A 24,879-nucleotide genomic window follows, 5' to 3' on the forward strand; every position below is an offset into this window, starting at 1 on the left:
CCAGTCTGTGTTAATTGCACACCTGCTCTGGGAAAATCCGAAGCAGCCAAGTAAGACTTTTGATTTGCTTTCCAAACCGGATTGTACCAGTTATTAGCTTGGCTTTAGGCAAGTTACTTCACCTAACTGTATATACCTCACCTAGAACATGGGAGGAATGCCTACTTTATAGGATCCCAAGAGGGTAATGAAGAAACACTACAAAGAACCTTATTCAATCTTGGTACATCATATTGCCTTAGAAAGGCCCACAATTGAACTCTCTCTCCAGAATTCAAATGTGGCTGCCTGCTTCTTGCACCTTCCCTGAATATATGTTACCTGTGACTTGGTAACCATGAGCATGTGCTATTGTGGGGATTTATTAAGGCAACTACACATAGTTAAAAAAAAAGGAGGTTTATTTTGTGGTAACTTACAGCCAGTAAAGGGGTTGGTTAAGGGATCTGGGAGAGGTGAGGTGCAGTCCAGCTGGGTTCTCTGGAGAACTCTGACTTGGTATATCTTTCAGCATCCAGGATCACCAGGAAGGAAGAGGGCCAGCACATCCGGATCTCGGGTCTTAAGGGCTCTCGTCTGGGACCCACCCCAAGGGCAGGTCATAGGTAGACATGGCAGTTACCAGAAGCCTCACTAGGGGTAGTACTTCCAGGTCAAAGCTAGAACAGCTGCCCACTACATCATGCTGTAATGGCGTTTATCAAAAAATGTTGGGATAATTGCTTGTTTCTTTCCCACAGCATGCTGTAAGGTCATTGAACATGGTGGGGCATACTATTCGTTACCTTGCCCAGAGTTGGGTAGACTCTGGAAATTGATGCTTAGTGAATGTATTGATGGGATGGCTGCTTCCTTCTGCTGGCCCAGCTTTCCTTAGGCTCGTTGTATTAATATATCTGTATGACTATATCTTTGCTATTCTATCCTAAGTTTTTTATGTGCTTGGTAAAATAAAATGCCATCATAATTCATATGCAGTAAATAATATCTCAGGAAAACAGGTTATCTAGGAAAGCTTTTTAAATCTCTCCTTCAGAGAGAAGGAAAGATTTAAAAAGCATGCACATTTCATTGTGCATGCTCTTAGAGAGCCATGAATATACTTTCATCAGCGCCATCATATGCTTGAACTCAAGTTTGCATATTTCTTTCCCTAATGTATAGTATGCTCCTTGAGGGAAGGTGCTGCATCCATTTCATCTCTTCCTCTGAGATTTAGAAGATACTGACAGTGGGCCTGCAGGTGTTTCTTTCTTAGGCTGAAATATACATCTCTTGATGAAGTATTCTTAAGTACTTAAAACATATTTTCAAATTGAATTCCTACATCTCCCTCTAACTCCTTTCATATATATTCTCCACTCCCAACATCATGTATTCCTATTTTTCTCATGACCCACTGAGTTTGGTTTGTGCTGTTCATCTACAGATAAGTATGGGGCCATCCCCTGGAGCCTGATCTGCCCATGAGGGACCACACCCCTAAATAAAACTGACTCTCTCTTCCCTAACAGCCATCAACTGTCTGTGGTTTCTCAGCTAGGGATGAGAACGTAAGAGCCCGTCTCCCATGCTGGAATGTTGACTGGCTTGATCTTGTCGTGCAGGTCTTGTGTAGGAAACCACAGCTCTATGAGTTCATGATACATAGATTATGTCATGTCCATGTCACCAAAGTCATCCCTGACCTCTGGCTCTTTTATGTTCATATACAATATATTCTCATGCATGAACATTTTACTTATGTATTTTATGTGTGTTTCCAATAGATATTTAAAATATCAACAAACTTTCAATGCCAGGCAGCATTTGAATGTTTGGGTCCAATAAAATATAATCTACAGAATGCTTTCTGTTGCCTCTTGGGGACTCCAAGACTAGAATCTTTACTTTGCAAGAGTCACCTTTATGTTAATAATGTGAATGTACACTAACAGGGGACTTTATGAAAATCCCATTGTCTACATGGCTGGTGCATGGGGTAGGTCATGCTTTACCCAGAAGGCTACTGGCCATTGTTGGCCATTGTAGAAACTCACTGTTCCTTCATGGAGTTGGTGGCAGATACTTTTTCTTCCACATTATTCTTTCCTCAGTTAATGGTTTCTAGGGCTTTGTGGGAGACTTGGACAATGGAGGGTGGAGAGGGGATTGAATCGATACTGAGTAGTTGATACTACCTTTTGTGTGAAAACAAACATAGCTATCTAGTGGAATAGAGGGCAAAATTGACATATGACAAAGAAATTCTGATGCTACCTCTAATCCCAGTACTTGGGAGAATCAAGAGTTCAAGGATAACATGGAGGCACAGTCAGTTTGAGGCCAGTCTGGGCTGCATAAAACCTTGCCTTAAAAAAAAAAAAAAACAACATCAGGCAAGACAGAAATTTTAGATGTATAATAGACAGGGCAACTTCAGACAACTAGGACACTAGGATGTGTTTTTCTGCTCTGTTCTTAGGAGAGCTTCTGGTATATGTTTGAGAATATATACTTGCTAACTCTAGCCAGAGCAGACAGAAACTTCAGATGCCTTTCAGCTGCTGTTTCTTAGCATACAACCAAAATGCTGCAGCATTTGACATGCACCACTACAAAAATCCAGGAATTACTAAGAAAGCATCCATCTCTTCAGTCATACATAGTCACATCTTTAGATTATCTGTGTATGTCTCTGTCTTCCTTTGAGATGTGTCTGTCAAGATTTAGGAAGCTCTTTGGCTTTTCCATGTTCCTAATCATGAAACTTCATGTATTAAGAGATGTGTGTCACCCACTTATGATGAGGTTTTAGGGTACTTGAAATTTCTGAGACTTATTCTGGAACTTTCTGCAGTCAGGGAGAAATGACTGTGGAGGAGGACAATTGACCCAGTAATCTGGTGCCACTTTAAATGCTGGTTTTTCCCTACCCTCCTCTCTTTAAGAAGAGAAAATTGCATTTTTATCTCGTTTCTAGATACTCATTCTAGCCTAGACTCATTCTGAAACTACCACTGGCTATGAGTTTTGCTCAGAGAAGTCTCTGCCTCAAAATCCACTTTAATTAGCATTTAATTCCTGCCAGGCATTTGTCCATAGTGACTCTACCTGCCTGAAATGTTAAGTGCTCTTTCTAGATGTCTGTGAGAAATACTTTGGGCATTTGTAAGTGTCTTTGAAAGAGGACATTGGCAGCCTTGGAAGTGTGGCAGCCCCAATCAGTACCTTGTGTATACCCCAGCTGGCTTATGTGAGTTACTTTGCTTTACCCCCTTAGACATCCTTTATGGAACCAGTATGTTCATGGAATATCATGACATGTTATTTTTACATGGTAGGGGTTTTCTTACTTTGTGATCTTGTAGGGATATTAATGACCATATCAGCTTAATTAGGAAAAAAAGTTGGCCATTGTAAGAACACTATTATATTTGGTGCTTAATTGTTTAAAAGTAATTATATATACCTTTGCTCAGAATGCATAGGCTCTGAAAAATCAAATTAAACTTTTTTCTGTGTGGAATTTGTCTTTCTTATGATGTTGGGAATGGATATCCTTGTGAGAAATATTTTTCCTAGATACAAAGATCAAATCTGAAAAAGAAGTCTGTTTGTAAGGTAAAAGAAAGGCAACCAATGTATCACAACAAGGCATTAATAGATAATCATTTAAAATGTTATTGTAGCTTCTTGCTTACAGTCACAAAATGAAGTCATAGTGCTAAAAGTGTACCTGTTGTTCAGTAAAAGATTAACTGATGGCACAGATCATGTGACTCATCTATCTATCTATCTATCTATCTATCTATCTATCTGTCTGTCTAACTGTCCTTCTATTTATCCTTCCTCTCTCTCTCTCTCTCTCTCTCTCTCTCTCTCTCTCTCTCTCTCTCTCTCTCTACCTATCTAACTATCATCTATCTATCTATCTATCTATCTATCTATCTATCTATCTATCATCTATCCCCTCTCTCTCCCTATCTAACTATCATCTATCTATCTATCATTTTTTTGAAGAGTGACATTGACATTGAAGCTTCAGCAATACGACCACGCTTCATGCTGCATGTCTAAGTTTTATTTTTATACTTCCTGATTTTGGTTGAGCTTTTCTGGTTGTTTCATCTAGAACCATTTAGCACGTAGTTCTCAACCTGTGGGTTGAGACCCCTTTGGGGGGTTATCAAAGACCTTTTCACAGGGGTCACATGTCAAATACCCTGAATATCAGATATTTACATTATGATTCATAACAGTAGCAAAATTACAGTTATGAAGTAGCAATGAAATAATTTTATGGTTGGGGTTACCACAACATGAGGAATTGTATTAAAGGGTTGCAGCATTAGGAAGGTTGAGAACCGCTGATCTAGGTGGTCCTTTGTAATACTGATGGACATCACTTAGCTTAGTGCTGACCCCACAATAAAATTCTTATGGGAAAGGAGCCAGCTGAGAGATCACTAATGCTGACGTTATGATTTGGAACAGAGAGCATCTACACTAAGAAAAGCTTATCTTGTTTGCAGACTACAGTTTCAGGCACATGGAGAATGTGGCACAAGAAAACCTGTACTTGACTGGCAAAGATCAGGAGAGAGATTCCTTTCTGTGTTTTTTTGTGACTCATTCTCCCACTCAACTCTTCAACTTGGTGACCTGAATTTTGATGAAGTTTAATATTATTACCTTATATAAGGAAAAACACAAAAAATGAGTCATAAAATCAGTAAAGTATACCCAACTCTGTAGATAGACATATGATTGATTCATAAATAGACTGATGTATAAGTACTGTAACAAATAAGTTGAATTAAAATGCATTTGTTTACAAATTATAGGTAGCCTATAAGTAATAGACACACAAATTTCATATTTCAATTTTTGTCAGGATAGTGACTTTGCTCAGGTACCAAGCTGTCAAGTGGAAACTAGGAAGAAACCCTGAACATCATTTTACTGTAATATAGATGGTAAAACCTAGAGCATAAACCAGAAGGAAGGCTCCATGTCAGGTAATAAAACTAAAAGTTGGCAACACAAATAAGTGGGGATTTACCCCAAGTTAATTCCCACAGTCAGTTTCCTTCCGTTTTCTGTCTTTGAGTCAAAATTTCCCTGTGAATTTAATTTTAATCAATTAAATGTCAGGTCCTTTAACTCCAACTCTAGCAAACACTTTATCTTCTATACTCTTCAAACTTACCTGTCTGCAGTCTCCAGACACTTAACCACTTTTCCACCAAATTGAAGGTGCCCTTTGGGTTGTATAACTTGCTGAGTCTAGTTGTTTCTTTAGTATGACAAGTATCCATTGCCTCCCCAGTCCTATAAGGCAGATGCGGTTTATAGAGTTTAAAAGATAAATTAAAAACTCTAGTTTCATTTGAATTGTGCTGTGTGATTATTACCAGCCATTTGCAGTGCATGTCCTATTTCTAAAAGGGAAGATGGATGCCATTATTAACCATGGTGGCTCTTATTTAAGTTCTTTTACCCTACTGCAGTATTTAAGGTAAAAATGCTCTAGCCTGGACAATGACTTATAGAGCATTCTTGATTATTTTCCTCTATCTGGAATATCCCTCATTCTCCACAATACCACTGGACTTGTGTGGGGAGCTTCCTTTCTCACTCAGTGCTGGCCCTGGTCATCTCAGATGCTATATCATTTTAGTCAAACATTCCTTTGGTAATGTTCACTCAGTTGTGCAGGGAGAGAATTGAGTTTTCAGCCACTGTTGTTTGCCCATCAGTGCTCATTTATTCCTGACTAGGGAAACAGAACAACTAGGAACAAACAAAAGTATGGTTGTGGATCCTGACTCTGCCGCCAAAAGTTTTGTCCCTTCTGCTATGAAACAGTTTGGAAGTTGTTCAAAAACCCCAAACAGAACTAGCACATGATCCAGCTGTACTATACCTGAAATAATGATCATCAAAGGAAGTAAAGTCATATTACCCTGCATATCTGTTTAATCAGTGCTCTAGTCATAATAGCCAAATTGTGAAATTAGCTTAGGTTCCCATCAACCGATGAGTAGACCGGGGAAGTGTGGTTCATACACACCGTGGAATACTGTTCAGCCACCAAACAATGAGCGAAATAGCATTGGAAGAAAAGCAGATGGAAAATGTTAAGTTGTAAGCGTAAGTGTACATGTTTTCACTTATTTGTAGAATCTTTAAAAATCCCAAAGTAGACGTTGGATGAGAAGGGGAAGGGGAGATGTAGGAGTTCAGACTGAGGAGAAAGAAAGTAGAGAGCAAGAGAAGGAATAGAGATGGCATATGATCAAATGATACATATATATGCAAAGAACAGTCATAATGAAGCATATACATATAACTTTGTATAATTTATATATGTTAGCAATTATAACTGATAAAGGTTATAGGAAGATCATTTAGTTTATTGATTCATAATGGTCCCTGACAGATTTGCATCCATATCACCCACCCACTGTCTAGGTTTACTTGAGAAACTCTTTTTTTCTTTCTTTTTTTTCCATTAAAAACCCATTTTTAAAACTTCATATTTTTTGCACATTTTCTTTTCTATTTTTCTTTTATTGAAAATAGTTTTTTTTCTTTACAATATATTCTGATTATATTTTCCTCTTCCCCAAATCCTCCTGACCATCTCTCATCATCAAATGAGGCCACCAGTACAAGGAATGGGTTACATCTAATCCCTTTGTTGGCCAAAGTGACCCCATGGGAATCCTCAAACCACCCAGGCATTGCCAAAGCTATTGGGGAGATCTTTTAGTTGTTCTAAGCCCTTGAGTGCAAAATGTCAATGATCATGTCCTTTGACTTATGTAAAATTTGATGTTGATGCTAAATTTGGAGGGATGTAGCTACAAAGACAATATGTGAGGTTAGAAATGTGGGGAGATATAGGGTGACATTTAGCACAGAAAAACAATGACTGATAAGATGTGAATAATTTTGTTCCAGACTTAATCTGTGTGAACTTCAGCCAATTCTGAACGTTTTAAGATATAATGTCACAATAATAATCAAAGAAAAACAGCCCATCCATTTGAGAGGAGGCATGGGAATGCTTAGGGAGAAGAAAAGGAAGGAGGAAAGTGATGTAATTATATTTTAATTAAAAATGTATTAAATAAAAAAGAAAGAAAGAAAGCTCTCTCAAGCATCCTGTGGGGTAAGGTGGTTTAAAGCTAAGATTTCTGCTGACTTGAATCGCCGTTTAATATTTTGTTGTTTTGGTTACTTCAGAGAGAAGTTATTTATGGTTCTCCTTTCTGAAGTTGAACTCAGGTGGGGAAATGCTGCGTTTCATTTTTAATTGCACCTCAGAAGCCTCCCTGTACAGTGACAATGATCCTGCAGTGTAAGGTTAACAGCATTGTCCTCTGTCTTATTTAATAATGCCGTAAGATCATAAAGTAGCCATTAATCTTTTTTTAAGAAACTTTTCTTTATATGCAGAAATTAATAAAGAATTTTTTAAAAATCATCCTCAAGCATTTTTAGAGGGAACCAGAATAGCAGACTGGTTGATAGAGCCTGGATAACCTCTTTTGTAAAACTGATCATCTTTTTTCCCCCTAATTTAATGATTTATCATCCCTACTTTATTGTCACAAAGAAATGAGCAAGCAGAAATTAAACTGGGAAAATTGAAGGCTTGTCGGGACCATTTATATGGATCCTGGATAAAGAGATCAACCCACACAGAGTCATCAGTCTGGTATCTAAGCATGGTGGCTGTGATGTGTGGGTTGCAGTACCTTAGTGGCTCCATGCAGAAGTGGCATTCCTGTGCCCTGGCTTCATGTGATTAGACACTAAGAGTTTTGAACTGAAAATACTATGACATTTGCCTAGCAATAAATTTCTTTTAAAACTTGTTAATATTCAAATGTGGGAATTGGGGAATTTATCATGAAGCTAGAAGGAAAAAATATCAAAACATAGACTTTTTATCTAAAGAAAATCAAAAGACAGAATGAACAGTTGCTGATTTTATGTGTTGTGATAATTTAGGATATAAAGTAATTCTACTCTAAAGAATAATTAGTGAGGTATTTACATAATGCTGATATAATGGACTAAAATCATATTATATTTTACAATTACTGTCATTAACAACATCACTGTTACCCAAAGAATCATTAAGGTCAGTTCCTGCTTGAACCTGTTGAGATCACGCTGACTTCCCAGAGTCTATTGAAGTGTTTTCTTAACCTTAGCCATTCTAACTGGAGTAAGATCAAATGTCAAAGTAATTTAATTTGTGTTTCCCTGGGAGTGAGGATGATGAATATTTTGAGAATATTTTGTTGCTGTTCGTAGTTCTTCTGAAAGCTCTATCCAGCTCCATAGCCCACTTTTAAACTGGGTAGTTTGTTTGATTGGTGTTTCATTGTGTGAGATGTACGTCCTTCATCAGATGTGTAGTTGGCCAAAATTTGTCTCTGTTCTATAGGCTGCCTCTTCAATCACTTAACCATTTCCTCTGCATTCAGAATGTTTTTAATCTTATGGAGTCCCACTTATTCCCTTGGCAACCGGAGGAGCCTTATTCAGAAAGTCCTTCCCTGAGCCTATATTCCAAAGTGCACTACCTACTCTCTCTTTTAGAAGTTTCAGAATTTCAGGTCTAACATTGGGATATTTGATCTATTTGGAATTGGGAGGTGGGAGTGGATCTATGAGGAGTTAATGGAGGAGTTGGGGGGAAATACAATCAAAATACATTGTATGGAATTCTTAAAAAATTAATAAAAACACTAGCAATGACAAACACAGCCACAGAAAACACAAAACACATTTAACATTTGTTCCTAGTATGTGTGAGAGGCAGATTTGTACGGCTTACCTTTGAAAGTGCCAGGCTACAGAGATGAGTTCTCCTTCAGGGTGAATGCTGTTCCAGGGAGGGACTGCCCTGGCCTCCAGCCTACTGAGGTGACAGAAACACGGTGATTCTGTTCTCTGGTCCAGGAGAGACTTGTTTTCTTGTGTGGCCTGCTGTTCCCAGGAGCTCCTGCCTGGGATGGTCCCTCAGTTTCTAACCTAGGTGTGGGTGCGTGGGTTGGGTTCACCCTCTCCAGGTCCATTGCCACTCTGCTTAGCACCACTACTATTTCACTTCTCCTGCTACTCTTGTTAACCACTGTTGTGGCACTGATAAAATACCAGAGTGATGGTGACTATTGGCTAGGGTTCCCTGAGAATCAGCCAGTAACCCACCATGGAACCATGCACTGGAAGCTGAGAACCCAGACGAAAAAGTTATGACCAGCCTAATAATTTGAAATCTTTATTCATTTTATTTGTAAATACTGATACTACCAAGTCCTCAAAAGTGTTTAAGATTTTTTTAAAAATTTAGATGTGTGTGTGTGTGTGTGTGTGTGTGTGTGTGTGTGTGTGTGTGTCTGTCTGTGTGTATGCAGGTACATACAAAACCCAGAAAAGGGCATCAGATCTCTGGATCTGGAGTTACAGGTGGTCATGGGCCTCCTAACTTGGGTGCTGGGAGCCAAACCCTCATCTTCTAGAAAGAGCAGCAAGTGCTCTTAACCTCTGAGCCATCTCTCCAGCCCCTCCAAAAGGCTTTGAAGCAACTCAATAAAAAAGATATATTGCTATATTGACATAAAGGTAAAAGGATATGATGACAGTTTAATGTAAAAATTTACTCTGAGTTTCCTGGTGGCCAAAAGATGATTTGTCGTTATTTTTTTCTTCCTTTCCCTGTAAACAAGCTGCTTCAGCATCCATTCAGAAGTTTATTTAAAGCCAGGTGCTGTTGGAAGGGCTCCCAGGGTACAAAGGTAGAACATATATTCTCTGCTCTCAAAGTGTTTACTGTTTCTTGGGACAATAGTTGGGCAAACTGATATTACAATCCAGGGCTCCCATTTTCAGAACAGGTGTGAGTCACGGGCAGCAGAGTAGAGCAAATGAATGTGTGATCTGCAGGTTAGCCATACACTTCAGAGCATAATCATTCTAGTGAAACTATGCTTTCCATGCATGTACACTGTCATTAAATAAATGTGAAACAAACAAACAACAAACAAACTTGGTGGACTAAGGGGATGACCCAGTGCAAAGCACTTGCCGTTCAAACACGAAGTGCTGGGTTTGGATCCCTAACACCTGTGCACAGCTAGCCCACTGTATTGAGTGTATGCAATCCCAGTATGCTGATGGCCACCTCCCTGATGTACACAGCAGTGAGCAGCAAGAGAATCAGTTGTAAACAAGGTGAAAATCAAGGACTGGATTGCTGTGGGATGTTCTGTATGTCAAATGTGTTGCTCTGATTGGTTAATAAATAAAACACTGATTGGCCAGTAGCCAGGCAGGAAGTATAGGTGGGACAAGCAGAGAAGAGAATTCTGGGAAGTGGAAGGCTGAGTTAGAGAGACGCTGCCAGCTGCTGCCATGACAAGCAACATGTAAAGATACTGGTAAGCCACAAGCCATGTGGCAATTTATAGATTAATAGAAATGGGTTAATTTAAGATAAAAAAGTAGATAACAAGAAACATGCCACGGCCATACAGTTTATAAGTAATATAAGCATCTGAATGATTATTTTATAGGTGGGTTGGGGGACTGCGGGGGCTTGGTGGGACCTGAAGAGAAGCTCTCCAGCTACACTGGCTTTTAAGTTGTCCTCTGACCTCCATATGTATGTTGTGGTATGTACCTCACCCTCAAAGATTAAGAAAAATCGAAGAACAACAGCTGTAGCTGAAGTTTTCCTGTGTCCCACCTGGCCAGAGGTAGCTAGTGTTTTCTCCAGTCCTGCCCAGGCCTGCAGCCACTCAGACCCAAATAAACACACAGAGGCTTATATTAATTAAAACTGCTCGGCCATTAGCACAGGCCTACCACTGACTAGCTCTTACACTTAAACTCAGCCCATTTTTGTTAATCTAAATGTCGCCACCTGTTCCATGGCTTTACCTGTGTGTCATTACATGCTGCTCCCTGGACGGCAGACTGGCATCTCCTCACTCAGCCTTCCTCTTCACAGAATTCTCCTTGTCTGCTTATCCTGCCTGCCTATATTTCCTGCCTGGCTACTGGCCAATCAACATTTTATTTTTATTTATTTATTTATTTTTTTAATTTTTTTAAAAAATTTTTATTTTGCAATACAATTCAGTTCTACATATCAGCCACAGATTCCCTTGTTCTCCCCCCTCCCGTCCCCCTCATCTTCCCCCCAGCCCATCCCCCATTCCAATCTCCTCCAGGGCAAAGCCTTCCCCACAGACTGAGATCAACCTGGTGGACTCAGTCCAGGTAGGTCCAGTCCCCTCCTCCCAGGCTGAGCCAAGGGACCCTGCATAGGCCCCAGGTTTCAAACAGCCGACTCATGCAATGAGCACAGCACCCGGTGCCACTGCCTGGATGCCTCCCAAACAGATCAGGCCAATCAACTGTCTCACCCACTCAGAGGGCCTGATCCAATTGGTGACCCCTCAGCCATTGGTTCATATTTCATGTGTTTCCGTTTGTTTGGATATTTGTCTCTGTGCTTTATCTGACCTTGGTCTCAACAATTCTCGCTCATATAAAACCTCCTCATTCTCGCTAATTGGACTCCCAGAGATCCACCTGGGGCCTAGTCATGGATCTCTGCATCCAGATCCCTCAGTAGTTGGATGAGGTTTCTAGCACGACAATTAGGGTGTTTGGCCATCCCATCACCAGAGTAGGTCAGTTCGGGCTGTCTCTCGACCATTGCCAGCAGTCTGTTGTGGGGGTATCTTTGTGGATTTCTGTGGGCCTCTCTAGCACTTTGTTTCTTCCTATTCTCATGTGGTCTTCATTTACCATGGTCTCCTATTCCTTGTTCTCCCTCTCTGTTGTTGATCCAGCTGGGATCTCCCACTCACCCAAGCTCTCTTTCCCTCGACCCTCGCCCTTCACTACCCCCACTCATGTCCAGGCTGTTCATGTAGATCTCATTCCATTTCTCTGTCATTGGGCGATCCCTGTGTCTTTCTTGGGGTCCTGTTTTCCATGTAGCCTGCCTGGTGATGTGAGTAGCAGTCTAGTCATCCTTGTTCCACATCTAGTATCCTGTTATGAGTGAGTACATACCATGTTTGTCTTTCTGAGTCCGGGATACCTCACTCAGGATGATTTTTTCTAGATCCATCCATTTGTCTGCAAACCTCATGATGTCATTGTTTTTCTCTGCTCAGTATATTCCATTGTGTATATGTACCACATTTTGTTTATCTATTCTTCAGTTGAAGGGCATCTAGGTTGTTTCCATGTTCTGGCTATTCCAAACAATGCTGATATGAACATAGCTGAACAAGTGCTCTTGTGGTGTGGTTGAGCATTCCTTGGGTATATGCCCAAGAGTGGTATAGCTGGATCTTGGGGGAGATGGATTCAATCAACATTTTATTAAACCAGTGTACAAAAGCATTATTCTACAGCAAACAACAAAATAAAAAAAAACTTTATGACTTTAAGTGGTGTTAATTAGTGTATTTTGAGTGAGTGATTTAAAAACATTACTGTGGTGATGTTTTGTTTGTGCTCTAACAAATAAAGCTTGCCTGGAGATCAGAGTGCAGAGCTAGCCACTAGTTAACCATAGAGGCCAGGCATTGGTGGCACACACCTTTAATCCCAGTACTTGGGATCTCATGCCTTTGATCCCGGTACTTGGGAGACACTCACACCTTTAATCCCAGCACTAGGGAGGAGGAAACAGGAAGTGATATGGCCAGGTGAAGAGAGGAATATAAGGCAGGCAGAGACAGGAGCTCAGCACCCTTTTTGGTCTGAGGATTCAGTAGAGGTAAGAAGTCTTTGTAGTGGCTGGCTTGTTTATGTCTCTGATCTTTCAGCATTTACTCCATATCTGACTCCCGGTTCTTATTATTCAGAACAATTAGAATTCATGCTACACATTACAAATAAACTGAGATCAGACTGGGAGGAGAATCGTTCTGGCATTTTGAGTACCTGGCTAGTACTAAGGAACCTCTTTCCCCCTCTGTCTGCCTTCTTCCCTCACTGTCCTTGAGGATATTGTCATACTAGGGTCCAAATGAAGTACTTTGAAGATACCATGCTACCAAGCTGTGTTTTATTCACAGAACAATGCCCATGAAACCCTATTGGCACTTGCTGATAGGAAAATGCACAGGCATGGTCCTCAGCAAATGAAGACATGTTTTTATTTTGTTTTCAGTTTCCAGGAGTATAGGATTTACCTAATTTAATTAAGGGGAGGGGGCAGTGAGATGGCTTAGCTGGTGAAGGCGCTTGCCCCAAGCCTGACAATCTGAGTTTAGTCCATGGCACCCACACAGGAGAGAACAATCTCTAGTAGGTTGTCCCTTTCCTGAAGAAAGCTGGATCTCTCTACCCGAGCAGCCTTCAGCTGCTGGAGCGCCTCAGCCAGGAGTGGGCCTTTGTGAGCTGCTCCTGCATCTGTGCTGGGATTTTGACTGACAGCTGTGGTCTTTGCACTAGCTGTTTGATTCGGTCCAGAGTGCTTTGGCCTGTTGTATCTTTTTAGGATGTCACAGGACTTGTTGGTGCTTTCCTTTCCTTTTTGAAGGTCACACACAGATGGTGAGTGCCTTCCTGCCATTTCTGTAACTCCAGTTTGAATATTAATCTATTCGTGTCTTTGTTTAGGGGCAGAGAGAGACCAAAAGGGCAAGTGAACGCTAGGTGGTTTTGCTATTAGAATTCATCACTCAATCCTGGGTACTCCTGAGGAGGCATGTCAGACCCACTGGGCCTTTCCACAGACGAAGAATAGAATTAACTGCCTCAGCCTGTCATCTCTTTCATACACTTTACACTCCATTTGCTGTTACCATTTCAGTGACTGCCAGTGCTGGCTGTTCGGTGACTGACCAGGGATATGGGTGCAATCTTACGTCTTTCTTCTCCCACCCCTTAGCCTTTCCATATGACCTAGAGTTCCTTCTTTTCCTGCTTCCACCCTTCTAGACTCAATAACTGTCATCCCTTGTTAGGTTAATGTACCTAGTGTAGTTCTAAGTGTTTTCTGTTTCCTGTCTAACTCATGTCATGATAAAAAGAAAGCTGTATTTTCCTTCGTGCACTGCATTGTGAAGTTGGTGTAACTTAGTAGTTAAGGGTGTAGGCACCGAAGTCAGAAGGCCTGGACTTGAATCCAGACTCCATTACTTCAGCAAATGTGATTTTGTAAGTTTAAATAAGTCTCTAATCCTCTGTAGATATAAAAGAAAACCAAAATTTTCCTGATTGGGTTGTCATGAGGACTAAACAGTATCAGTATTTCTCATAGAACCTGAGACAGAACAATCACTCAAAACTCCTGAAATGTAATGCTGAGCCGTGCTCAGTTCTTCTGCCTAAGACCCTTTGACCTCAGCACTTCTAGGATGAAGCCGAGATCTCTTTGGCCTGCTAGGTAACCACAAGCTCCCTCAGTCCTCTCCAGTCCCTTTCTGGTCTGTGTCCAGTGTCAATCACTTCCTCTGCCCACTGTGGGCCATGCCTCACCTCTCTCTTCTTTTCACCCACACCCTGATGCTGGCTCCTCCCTTCCTCATCCAAACACCAGCCATTTCATTTTCAGCGACTTTTACCTCTCAGGTTGCATGGTGTTCCAGTTATTTCAGAAAGTTGCCCCCACGCTCCAAGACTCCCAAGGAGACTTCACATATTTGCGTAGTGGTTGCCACCCTGTTGTGCAACTCTGGGTTTCTTTTCGGTGCTCTGAATGACTGCAGTGAGGCTTGGATGAAAGATTCTGGGTTCTATTTACTTTTGGACCCAGTTTTTGGTACTTTCAATTAACATTTTTAACATACTAATAAATCAGAACCCACTTGGGGATGTATCTTTGGAAATTCACAATGTCTAACACATAATTGGCATCTCATGAATGTTTTTAAAATAAGCGTATGGCTATTTGAATTTCATGTATCCTTATTAAATATTCATCTTGGATAGAAACATAAAATTTTAAAAATTAAGTTATTTAATTCTGATTCCTAAAGGTTTACATTCTAAGACCACCTAAAATGATCTCATGTAAATAAGTGAGATGGTTTCATAGAGTTGCATAACTTTTGGTCAAGAATAAGAGATGGTTATGAAATAATAAGATGGGCTTGTTTTGTGCTGTGAAGTATCTCTCTGAAGGCAGTTTGTTTAAGCTGTTGCAGATGATACAAAAGACCAGGAAACACATTTGAATCCCAAAGGATGAATAGACTGGAGGAAAACTTGTGCTGCCTGACATTGTGTGAGCCACATTTCTAGCCATGGGTCTTCTTCAGTGATCTCCAGTTTCCTTTCTTTAGAAAAGATTGAAATGCGTGTCGGCTTCTTAGGCACTCTAAGAAGATTATAGGATTCTGCCAAAGGTACATTCGAGGCCTCTTCAGCCAGTTCTGTTTAAATGAGGTCTTTCCATAGAAAGTGCTAGGCCACTTCTGCATATGGTTCACTGATTGCTGTTGTCTGTAATCTAGGAGTTGCTGGGTGCTCTTTTGTTTTCTAAATACCATTTACAAATGAAAACAGACTTGCCTGGGGCAGTGGCTGATTTCAGAACCACAGATCCTGAAAACTGTGTATTGGAGAATCTGATGTAAGAGAGCAAGAACTCAAAGTGAAACGGAGGTGGGACAAAAGGGCACGGGGACGAGTTCCAAGGGTCTTTCGGGGCAAATCTACTATCACATGAAAATCAGCTCTTATTCAAAAGGAAAAGTACAAGGAAGATGGGAAGATTTTTTATTTTTAAATAAAAGAGTGTCAATTAATAAATGAGGAAGGAAGATAGAAGTGAAAAAAAAGTCATTATTTTACAGTCCCAAGTGGAATAACTGATGGCGAGGATGATCAGTGATGTCCATTGTGAGAAATGGTTTAGAAAGAAAACAGACACAGGACTTTTACATTCAGGCTATGTAGGAATATAAAAACCAGACATAGAAAGGTGGGGCAGTGACCAGGAACCATCTTAACCAAATGGTGGACCTTAGAACTAGCCAGGAGATGTGACAGCTCAACATTGTGTGCCTTCTGATGTGATGAAATGCAAAGTTTGCAACCTGAGTTATTTCTGCCAATTAGACTTCAGTTCTCAGGCAGTATAGATGCTAGAAGAATGGGTTAATGAATCTATAGTAAATTATCAGACAAATGGATAATGCGGGATGTCTTATAAGACAATCAACCTAGGCTCTTCACAAAACTCAATATAAAAGAAGAAATCTTAAAATATATTATATCTGCTCTGAGGTTACCTCTTCTAGAAATGGCTGCATTAGCAAGACATGAACAATGTAGTATCAATAGACATGCGAATGAGGAAGGGGGGAAGTCTGGGGTCCTATCCCCAGACAAAGAACTATAGGCAACTACTGACTACTGAGAGAGGGAGAATTAGCCTCTCTCAGGGATGAGCCCCCTCCTTGGTTACCCAATACAAAGCGGTCAGATCGGAAACCATACACACACAAACAACAAAAATGGACTTAGCAGGTTGCATTTACATATTAGTGTGTGTAACAATAATATAAAAATTAGAGGCTATCAATTTGAGGAGTAGCATGGGAGGTGTCAGAGGAGGTCCTTGACATAGGAGGGGCTTGAGGGAAGAAAGGGAAAGGGGGAAGTGATTTAATTACATTTTAACTAAAATGCGCTAAAAAGAAAATATATTACAAGGATAAGATAGCCAAATGCAATTAAAACCACTGGAGTAGATCTTAGCTTGAGTGAAAAATATTATAGAAAGAGATGGAATGGTAGGAATTTGAATAGCCAATGGATATTAGTTGTTAATTTTTTTAAAAACCAAGTTTGAAAATAAAATTGAGAGCTGAGTTTTTGATGTGTGCTGATGTTATTGGTATGTAGGAAACATTCTGACTTCTCAGAGATGCATGATGAATAGTTTAGCAGTGAAGAAAAAATGTCTGTGTAACCCTTCTTTCAAGCAGGACAGACCAAAAAAAAGTATAATAAAGGTCACACGCACAAAAGCATGTATAACACGGTTGTGATCGTCATAGATTGGAGTATGTGGTGTGTTATTCTTTCAACATTTGTGTTAGATTTCTTAAATAAACTGGAAACGATGACTAGAAACAAAGCATAGCAAACGTCTTCGGGGGCAGGCAGTCTGATGGGCTCAGCTGTGTTTGGGCCTCCCTAATGATGCCACAGTCCACCTCATCTGTCCCTCAAACTCTTGTTTCTGTTTGTGCACACAGCAGAACACCCAGGAGTGTACAGTGCATGGCGAGCTTAGTGCTTTCAGCCAAATTTTGAGGTGCTGTGTAGATCCCCTGGGAATCTTACTAGAGAAGCTTAAAGCAGAGCTTTTTAACATGTCCAGCGTCTGTGATGTTGCAGGCATTCAAAATGATTGGCTGAAAGCAGGTGTCAAACAGGATAATCAGGCTTGAGGTTTGCCTGGAAAAGCAACAGCACCCGAGTGACGTTGTTCAAATCCAGCCAACCACTTGTGGAGGTCAATAGAATTGAACTTGTGAAAGTTAAGTAAGGTTAACATTGGCTCCAGTAAAGACACTGCCTGTTTTTCAGGCTTCGTGCATGTTTTTCAACTCTTTCAACTTTGAATGATGGTTCTTGCTTTTCTGACTTCATGATCAAAGCGCTTCAGTAGAAGTTTTTCCTACACTTGGGGAAAATGTGGGTTTGGTGAGACATCTTCAGAGGGTGGCATTTGCAACCATGGTGAGCTATGAGTCTCTCGTCACTTAATTATGTAAAAAAAAAAAATACTGCAAGAGAGCAGTTGCATAATTCCCCAGAGAGTAATTATTGCCCGTCTTGGCAGAATGCAAGGCTTTTAATCTGTAAATAAGCGATTCTGTGTGGAGGGGCAACCTGCAGAGTGGTGTGTGTTGTGAAGGTCTCATGAATCTTTAAAGGGACCAGCAGTGGCTGCAGGTGCTGATTGGTTGCTGTGTGCATGTCGAAGGGTTGATGATGCTTCCCTTGTGGTTTTAACCCCTCCTGAAATATTTAAGCCTCTGAGAATGATTCCTGTAAAAGGTGTCTAAGTTAAGTCCATGACAAATCTGAATGCAGAGAAAGCGAGATGAGCTTTCTCCAAATTTATCAATACATGAAACCAAAACAAGATACAATATTGACTGTCAGCACTTTGGGAACAAATAAAAACAAAGATGCAATAATTATCTGATATGTTACTCATTTATTGGAGGTTTTTTTTTTCCCTATTCCTTGGTTTTGAGATGGTCTCATGTAGCCCAGGCTAACTCTGAGCTCACTATATAGCTGAGGATGACTTTGAACTCCTAATACTCCTTCTATTGCCCATGTGAGTTGGGATTACCAGCATGTACCACACCAGCCATCAGAAGATTAAGTTTATGAAATTATTTTGGTATTTTTGACATATAATAAGCCACATTTATTTGAAGTTTTGACATAAGTACATAAAAATTTAAGATGTGTACCATGGCAGCTCATATTTCCAAAAGAATTAATTTACCAAGCTGAGAGTGGTCATTGCTTATGTCTGTAACATCAGTGCTCACTTGAGAAACTGAGGCAGAAGGATTATTTTGAGTTCAAGGCCATTCTGGGCGATGTAGTGAGTTCCAAGTTAGCCTAAGTGACAATTTAAGAACGTGTCACAAACAAGCAGGCAAGCAAACAAACCCAGAATTAATTTGCTTCTGAGATATGTGTGTAGGTGGATATGTGTCTTTTAGATATCAAAAGTGAACCCCAACATCTGGTTCTTGAGTTGTCCATAGATAGCATCTTCTTGTTCACTTCCTGTTCCAGCTGCATGGATGAGCTCAGCATGCTCCAATCCAAGGTCAGCCTCTGCATCCCAACCAACATAGGAGCCCCTCTCCTTTGCTCAAGGACTTCGGTGTGTAAAGATGCCTCTTTCTGGGTAACCTTCTGATCCCCGTCATGTGTCATGTTTCCCTTTGCAGTGCCCCTCCACAGCCTCTGTCCTGCCTCCACTTTCACTCCCCACTCCCCCGCCCCCTGCAGCAGGATCTGCTCCAAACAACCTTTGCCCCAGGCCCGGTCCCATAGATCCTCCTACTGTTAAGGAGTCTGTAATCTTCACTGCCAAGTTCCCTAGGCAGTGCTAATCTCCATCTTCCTGGGCCCCTGGAGCATCTGACTTAGTTTGTCTCCCCATACACTTTACATGACTTTGGGGACACCTGCTCTCCTGAATTCTCCCTTTCAGCACTGGCCACTCTTTCTCAGACTCCTTTGTGGGCTTCTCTTCTTGATCTCCTGAGACTTTGTGGCCCAAGTCTGCCTCAGTCAATGTCAAGGTTAATGCTCTCTTTGAAGTGGTGATTCTCAACATGTGGGTTGCCACCCCAGGGTGGTCTCATATCAGATATTTACATTACAATTCATAACAGTAGCAAAATTACAGTTAGGGAGTAACAACAAAATAATTTTATGGTTGGAGGTTACCACAACATGAGGAACTGAAATAAGAGGGTCCCGAAGCATTAGGAAGATTGAGAACCACTGCTAAAGATTCCAAGACTTAGGTCTGAAGTCCATACCTCTATCACCTAGGCTGTAGACTTACATATCCAGTTACTGACAATCAATGGCACCTCAGATGTAACACAGTGGGAGTGTACCCGTGTTTGTCCACAGTCATGTCTCACTTGGTCTTAGGGCAGTTGCTCCTGTGTCCCTGCCTTGTGCTTACCCCAACGTCCTTCAATCTGCCTTCAACACGGCAGCTCCTGAAAGACCCTTAAAAGCCATTGCATTTGGTCTCACCTTTGGCCCAAATATCTGGGATTTCCCATATCAGAATAAAGGCTACCCCAACAGGCCCTCCCTTGTCTGATCCCTCCCTTTCCAGATTGCCTTTATTTTTCTCCCCAGCACACTCTGCTCTGGTGTCTCTTCCAGACACTCCTACCTCAGACCACCTCACATCTCTGTCCCCACTCTCTGTAAGATTGTTTCTAATCCTAGGTAAGCTCTACTTGCCCCTTGCTCTCCAGATCCCTTCTCCAGGCACCATGTACAAACATAAATGAACCGTTTAATTTAGGGGTTTGCTTCCATGTGTGTGCTTAGGTGTCATCTCATATTGCAATGTAAGTTTCAAGAGGGGACAAACCATGGTTGTCTGGTTACAGCCAGTCCAAAGACTGCTGGCTGGTCAAAAGCACTAAGGTGGCTTAGGACGTTGGGTATTGCGTATTGTCACTGCTGTGCAGAGTTTAGATTTGAGAAAGACATGAAAACAGAAGGGGGTGGGTGTTTGCAAAGAGGAAGGGAACTGGAAGGTGGCGGGGGTGGGGTGGGGACAAGAGAGGACAATAGGTGATGAATGTGACCAGCATATACTACTTACACAGAGAACATTATTTTGTATGACTCATAGACACATGAAATGATAGAGCAAGAAAAAAAAAAGCACAGATTGGTTCTTCCTTGACCCTTTTATAGTAGCATATGTGTCACACTCAGAGGAATTCACTGCATACTTTTGTTTTCTCTTCCTCAGTTTCTCTGTCTGAAGAATATCCGGACATTTCTGTCAGCCTGCTGTGAGACGTTTGGAATGAGAAAAAGCGAACTTTTTGAGGCATTCGACCTGTTTGATGTTCGTGACTTTGGAAAGGTACTGACTGTCTGCTTTTTAATTGTTTTTTGAAACACGGTTCTGGGAATTGAACCAGGGTCTTGCATGTAGGTAGGCAAGTGCTTCACTATTGAGCTACATCTCTAGCCCTTGCCTAGCATTTAATTTTTCTGCTGGAGAGTATTTGACCCAATCAAAGAGGTCGGTGTATCTGCATTGTATATTTGAATGTCACATGCTGGTGGCTTAGCAGATAAGAATAAGGCGCATTCCAGAGAGCAAAATCAAACAGCAGCAACAACGCTGGAAGTGAGTTCAGAAGTCCTTGGTGATTTAAAGCAGGGACACCTCTTATCCACAGGTGGTCCTTCTGACTCTTGCCTCCTCCAAGGGTGATTGCCATCCCTCATGTCCCACGGCCAATGTGGTTTTCCTCCAGCCTTTTCTCTGTCTGTAAGGCATCTCACTTTTGGAAGCTGAAAATGTCAAGTTGCCCTGTTCTCAAAGTAAAAACTTGGAACAATTATTTGGAAAAAGATATGAAATGTGGGTATGGGGTAGTGCTAGGTCAAACCCCGGGCTTCATACACACTAGGGATGTACTCTCTCTGAGCCCCAGCACTACCGTGAGATTGTTGAATTGCTTGCATTTCAGTGATATTTTTCACATGGAAAATGGTTTTGATATTTATATTATTTGGTGAACACTAAGCCCACAGTGAAAGAAATCACATTTTCGATCAGGTGAGATTACTCAGTGGGTACCCATGCTTACCACCAAGCCTGATGGCCTGTGTGTGATACCCAGGACTCATGTGGGGGAGAGAAGTGACTCTTGTGAGTTGTCTTCTGACCTCCACATGCCAACCATAGAATTTGGCGCCCCCCCATAAATTAAAGTTAAAATCATACTTTCAAAAATTACAGTCTTATCTGTGGAGTGAGATGAATTGAAACTCCTTTCCTGTGAGTAGCCCTGAGTCAGTTAACAGCATTGCATTATGATAGTAGGCATGTGTGAAGAGAAAGGAAAGGAGACTGAGTCTAGGGTGCAGCTCTGTGCTTCAAAGCCTGTCTGACATGTGCAAGGCTTTGGTTTTGATCCTTAGCTGCAAGTTGGGGTGGGGTGGAAAAAGCTAAGTTCTTCTTTCTCTTAAGAATTTTTTACTTTCTTTGTATGAGTGCTTTGCCTGCATGTTTTCCTGTGCATGTACCTGCCTGCATGTACCACAAATGTGCCTGGTGCCCTCAGGGCCCCTGGAACTGGAGTCGCAGATGGCTGTGAGCCACCATGTGGGTGCTAGGAATCCAACCTGATCTTCTGTAAGAACAATGAATGTTCTTAACCTCTGAGCCATCTCTCCAGTCCCCATCCTTATTCTTTCATTTGGTCACTAGTATCTCCCCAAATATCTGTCTGAGATTGGCATTTCCCTCAACTTCTAAGATGTAATATTTGGCCATGCAACAAAGACCAAGCACTGGATGGGTTTTCTTGGCAAAAACTTGTCACAGAACTATTAGAATTTTCATGCTGACGTAGAGCAAAGATGGGAAGCTTTTTCATGTGGGGACAGTGAAGGCTCAGCCTCTTTCTGCCTTAGACTAGAGTCAGTCTGTGATCTTTGAACAGTTCCCAGCCTTGTGGGTCATCAGACTTTTTGCCAATGTGGATGAAAATGGAGCAGGTAACAACATGGATTGCCTTTTATCTCCGACTGCCTGTCATTTAACTGACTTGGGGTCACAAGTAAAGTGATGGAGGGTAAAATATGGTAGCATAAGGAACGGGAAGCCAGGCCATGAGTAAGCAAAGGGAATCCTGTTTGGGGCTGTGCTGTCCCGCCACTGAAGATAGGGAAATCAAGTGGAAGTCCAGATGGTGGACACCGTGCTATGCTGCTGTTCTGGAAACTACGAGAGTTTGTTCCTGTTTTCATAATTCTCCAGTCCTGTCCCTAACCCGTTTGAGGAAGTGGAAAACGAAAATGATTTAAGGAAATGAAAAATGAAAAAAAATTGTCTTTTTAAAGCTTATTAAGGAGCCTCCCCCCATTTAAGTTCATAAGATAGTTTGATTAAAAAAACTATTGGAAAGTTATAGAAATACCTTTAAAAATGCGTGGGTTGGTTTTAGTGGAGTTACGTGGCTTGTCTGATTGATTAGACAATAGAAGCTTTGGAGGAGAGCTGAGATTCCCAAAATTTGAATGTAAAGGAATGAACTCTTTAGCTCTTGGGGACAGGCAAATTCTATTTCTGGGTTCTTAAAATGTTTTGACAGTGGTAAGACTGGGAAAGCATAAAGCCTGAGTTGGTGGTTTGGACTTGAACCAGTACTGGCTACTCTACAGTCCTCAGCTTTTGCTGATGTCTGTATTGGTGATCTGTCTCTTCAGACGGTGTTTAACATAAACTGGCAGAAAAATATTGTTGTATTACTACTATTAAATACTCTGAGTATAATGGTTAGTGCCATCAGTTACTAAACACAAAGCTGGCTTTAAATTTTTTTATGTATGTATTTGTTTTTAATTCTTATACAGACATATAAGGGAGGCACTAGTATTTTCCTCATTATGCTAGTGAGGAAATCTGCATCTCAGATCACATATCTAATATGGGATGGAGGAAGGGTTTGAACTCAGATCTGGCTGATTCTCTGCACTGTGCTACAGTACAAGCATGGTTACCTGGCCATTACAGGGCACATGCTCCTTGGTGCTTTGCATATTCATGGATGTAGTTCATTTCCTAATCCTGCTGAGTAGGTACTCTTCTTCTTGATTACAGGTCCTAGTTTGGGAGTGCTGGGGATATAGCTCAGTGGTAGAGTGCTTGGTTAGCTTAGGTGATTCTGTGCTGTAGCATGCCACCTTCCCAGTGTAAACAGCCATTATCTTCATCAAAGCAGCTGTGACTAGTTGAAAACAACACCTAAGATCAGACTTGTTGATTGTTGATGTTAACTCATAGAAGGAGGTGAGGAAGGGGTGAGGAAGGGGTGAGGAGGGTCATCAGACACTCGCTCACCTGATACATAGGACCTTCCTGCCTGCACCTCTCAGCCAGTTGTATGTAATTCTGTCCTAAGTACACGGGGCTTTGTGCACCCATGGGGGACTTGTCATGCATGCTGGGGTAAGACTTTCCATGCTTTGGGGTCCTTCATGCTCTTTTAAGTAACCCCTCACTGTAGTCTCTAAGCTCACTGTTCCCTCAAGTTGGACTCTGTGAAACCACATTTGGTTTGTCCTTGGAGTCCTGTAAGGAGGGCTAGCAGTGAGTGTGTATTTAGGGTTCCCTAAGGAAAGAGTTACTGCAATGCTTGGTGTGGTGGAACCCAAGCTGAGTTTGGAAGAGCAATGCCTGTCCCTCCCCCAACTACTCCCCCTCCCATGGTGGCCAAGGAGCCAGACAACTGAAGCTAAGCTGTCTGATGGTGGAATGTCTCGATATGGCTGTCTTTCTCTGTGGTATGAAATGGTGTACCCCCTTACTGTCATAGCAATTGCAATGTCCCTGTTATGGGTGGTAAGGTAGGTAATTATAGCTGAGCCTTTGGAGCTGAGGTTTCCAGATGAGGAATCTTCTTGTCTATGGTATGGAGTGGCATGCCTGCTTGATGAGTAGGAGTGAAGAATATACTGCGGTCCCTGAAAGAAGCATGTATGGGATGGGATCTCAAGCAGGCTGTGGCATCTGGTGCCTGGCTTTTCTTGTGGGAGCTAAGACCTGCAACCAAAGCTGAGCTGTCAGCATAGAGAGAATTGCACATCCTAAGGGAGAAATTAAGACAAGAAAACGACATGCTGATGTTATCCATGGTGTCAGCCTCCGATTTGTCAAGTAAATTGGGTGAAAGAGAAAAGGAGGTAGAAGTGTTTCTTTGCTGTTTCTTGGGGGTGGGGAGGCAGAAGAGAAAGAGCACAAATAAATTTTGTGTTTAAAAACCCTTCCCTGGCCGGGCGGTGGTGGCGCACGCCTTTAATCCCAGCACTTGGGAGGCAGAGGCAGGTGGATCTTTGTGAGTTCGAGGCCAGTCTGGTCTACAGAGTGAGATCCAGGAAAGGCGCAAAACTACACAGAGAAACCCTGTCTCGAAAAACCAAAATAAAATAAATAAATAAAAACCCTTCCCAGTACTCAGAATTTTGAAACCTGTGGGAAGAATCAGATGGTGAGAAAAAAAATCAGATGATGAGATGGAGAAGTGGTAGAAAACACCTTCTCCTGGTGAGGAAGGGAGAATCCGTGATTCAGCA

At 41.5% G+C, this 24,879-nt stretch overlaps 1 protein-coding gene across 2 annotated transcripts in view; it reads left to right on the forward strand.

Moving 5' to 3' along the window:
* Vav3 (vav guanine nucleotide exchange factor 3) overlaps positions 1–24,879 on the forward strand; it is a 341,908-nt gene that overhangs the window by 58,783 nt on the left and 258,246 nt on the right. For both annotated transcript variants that reach the window (XM_059266122.1, XM_059266121.1), the window contains exon 2: positions 20,537–20,653. In XM_059266122.1, the coding sequence (XP_059122105.1) occupies positions 20,537–20,653 (117 nt within the window). The remainder of the gene's footprint in view (positions 1–20,536; positions 20,654–24,879) is intronic.

The sequence above is a fragment of the Peromyscus eremicus genome, chromosome 6 (assembly GCF_949786415.1).
Source record: "Peromyscus eremicus chromosome 6, PerEre_H2_v1, whole genome shotgun sequence".
NCBI classification, from domain to species: Eukaryota; Metazoa; Chordata; class Mammalia; order Rodentia; family Cricetidae; genus Peromyscus; species Peromyscus eremicus.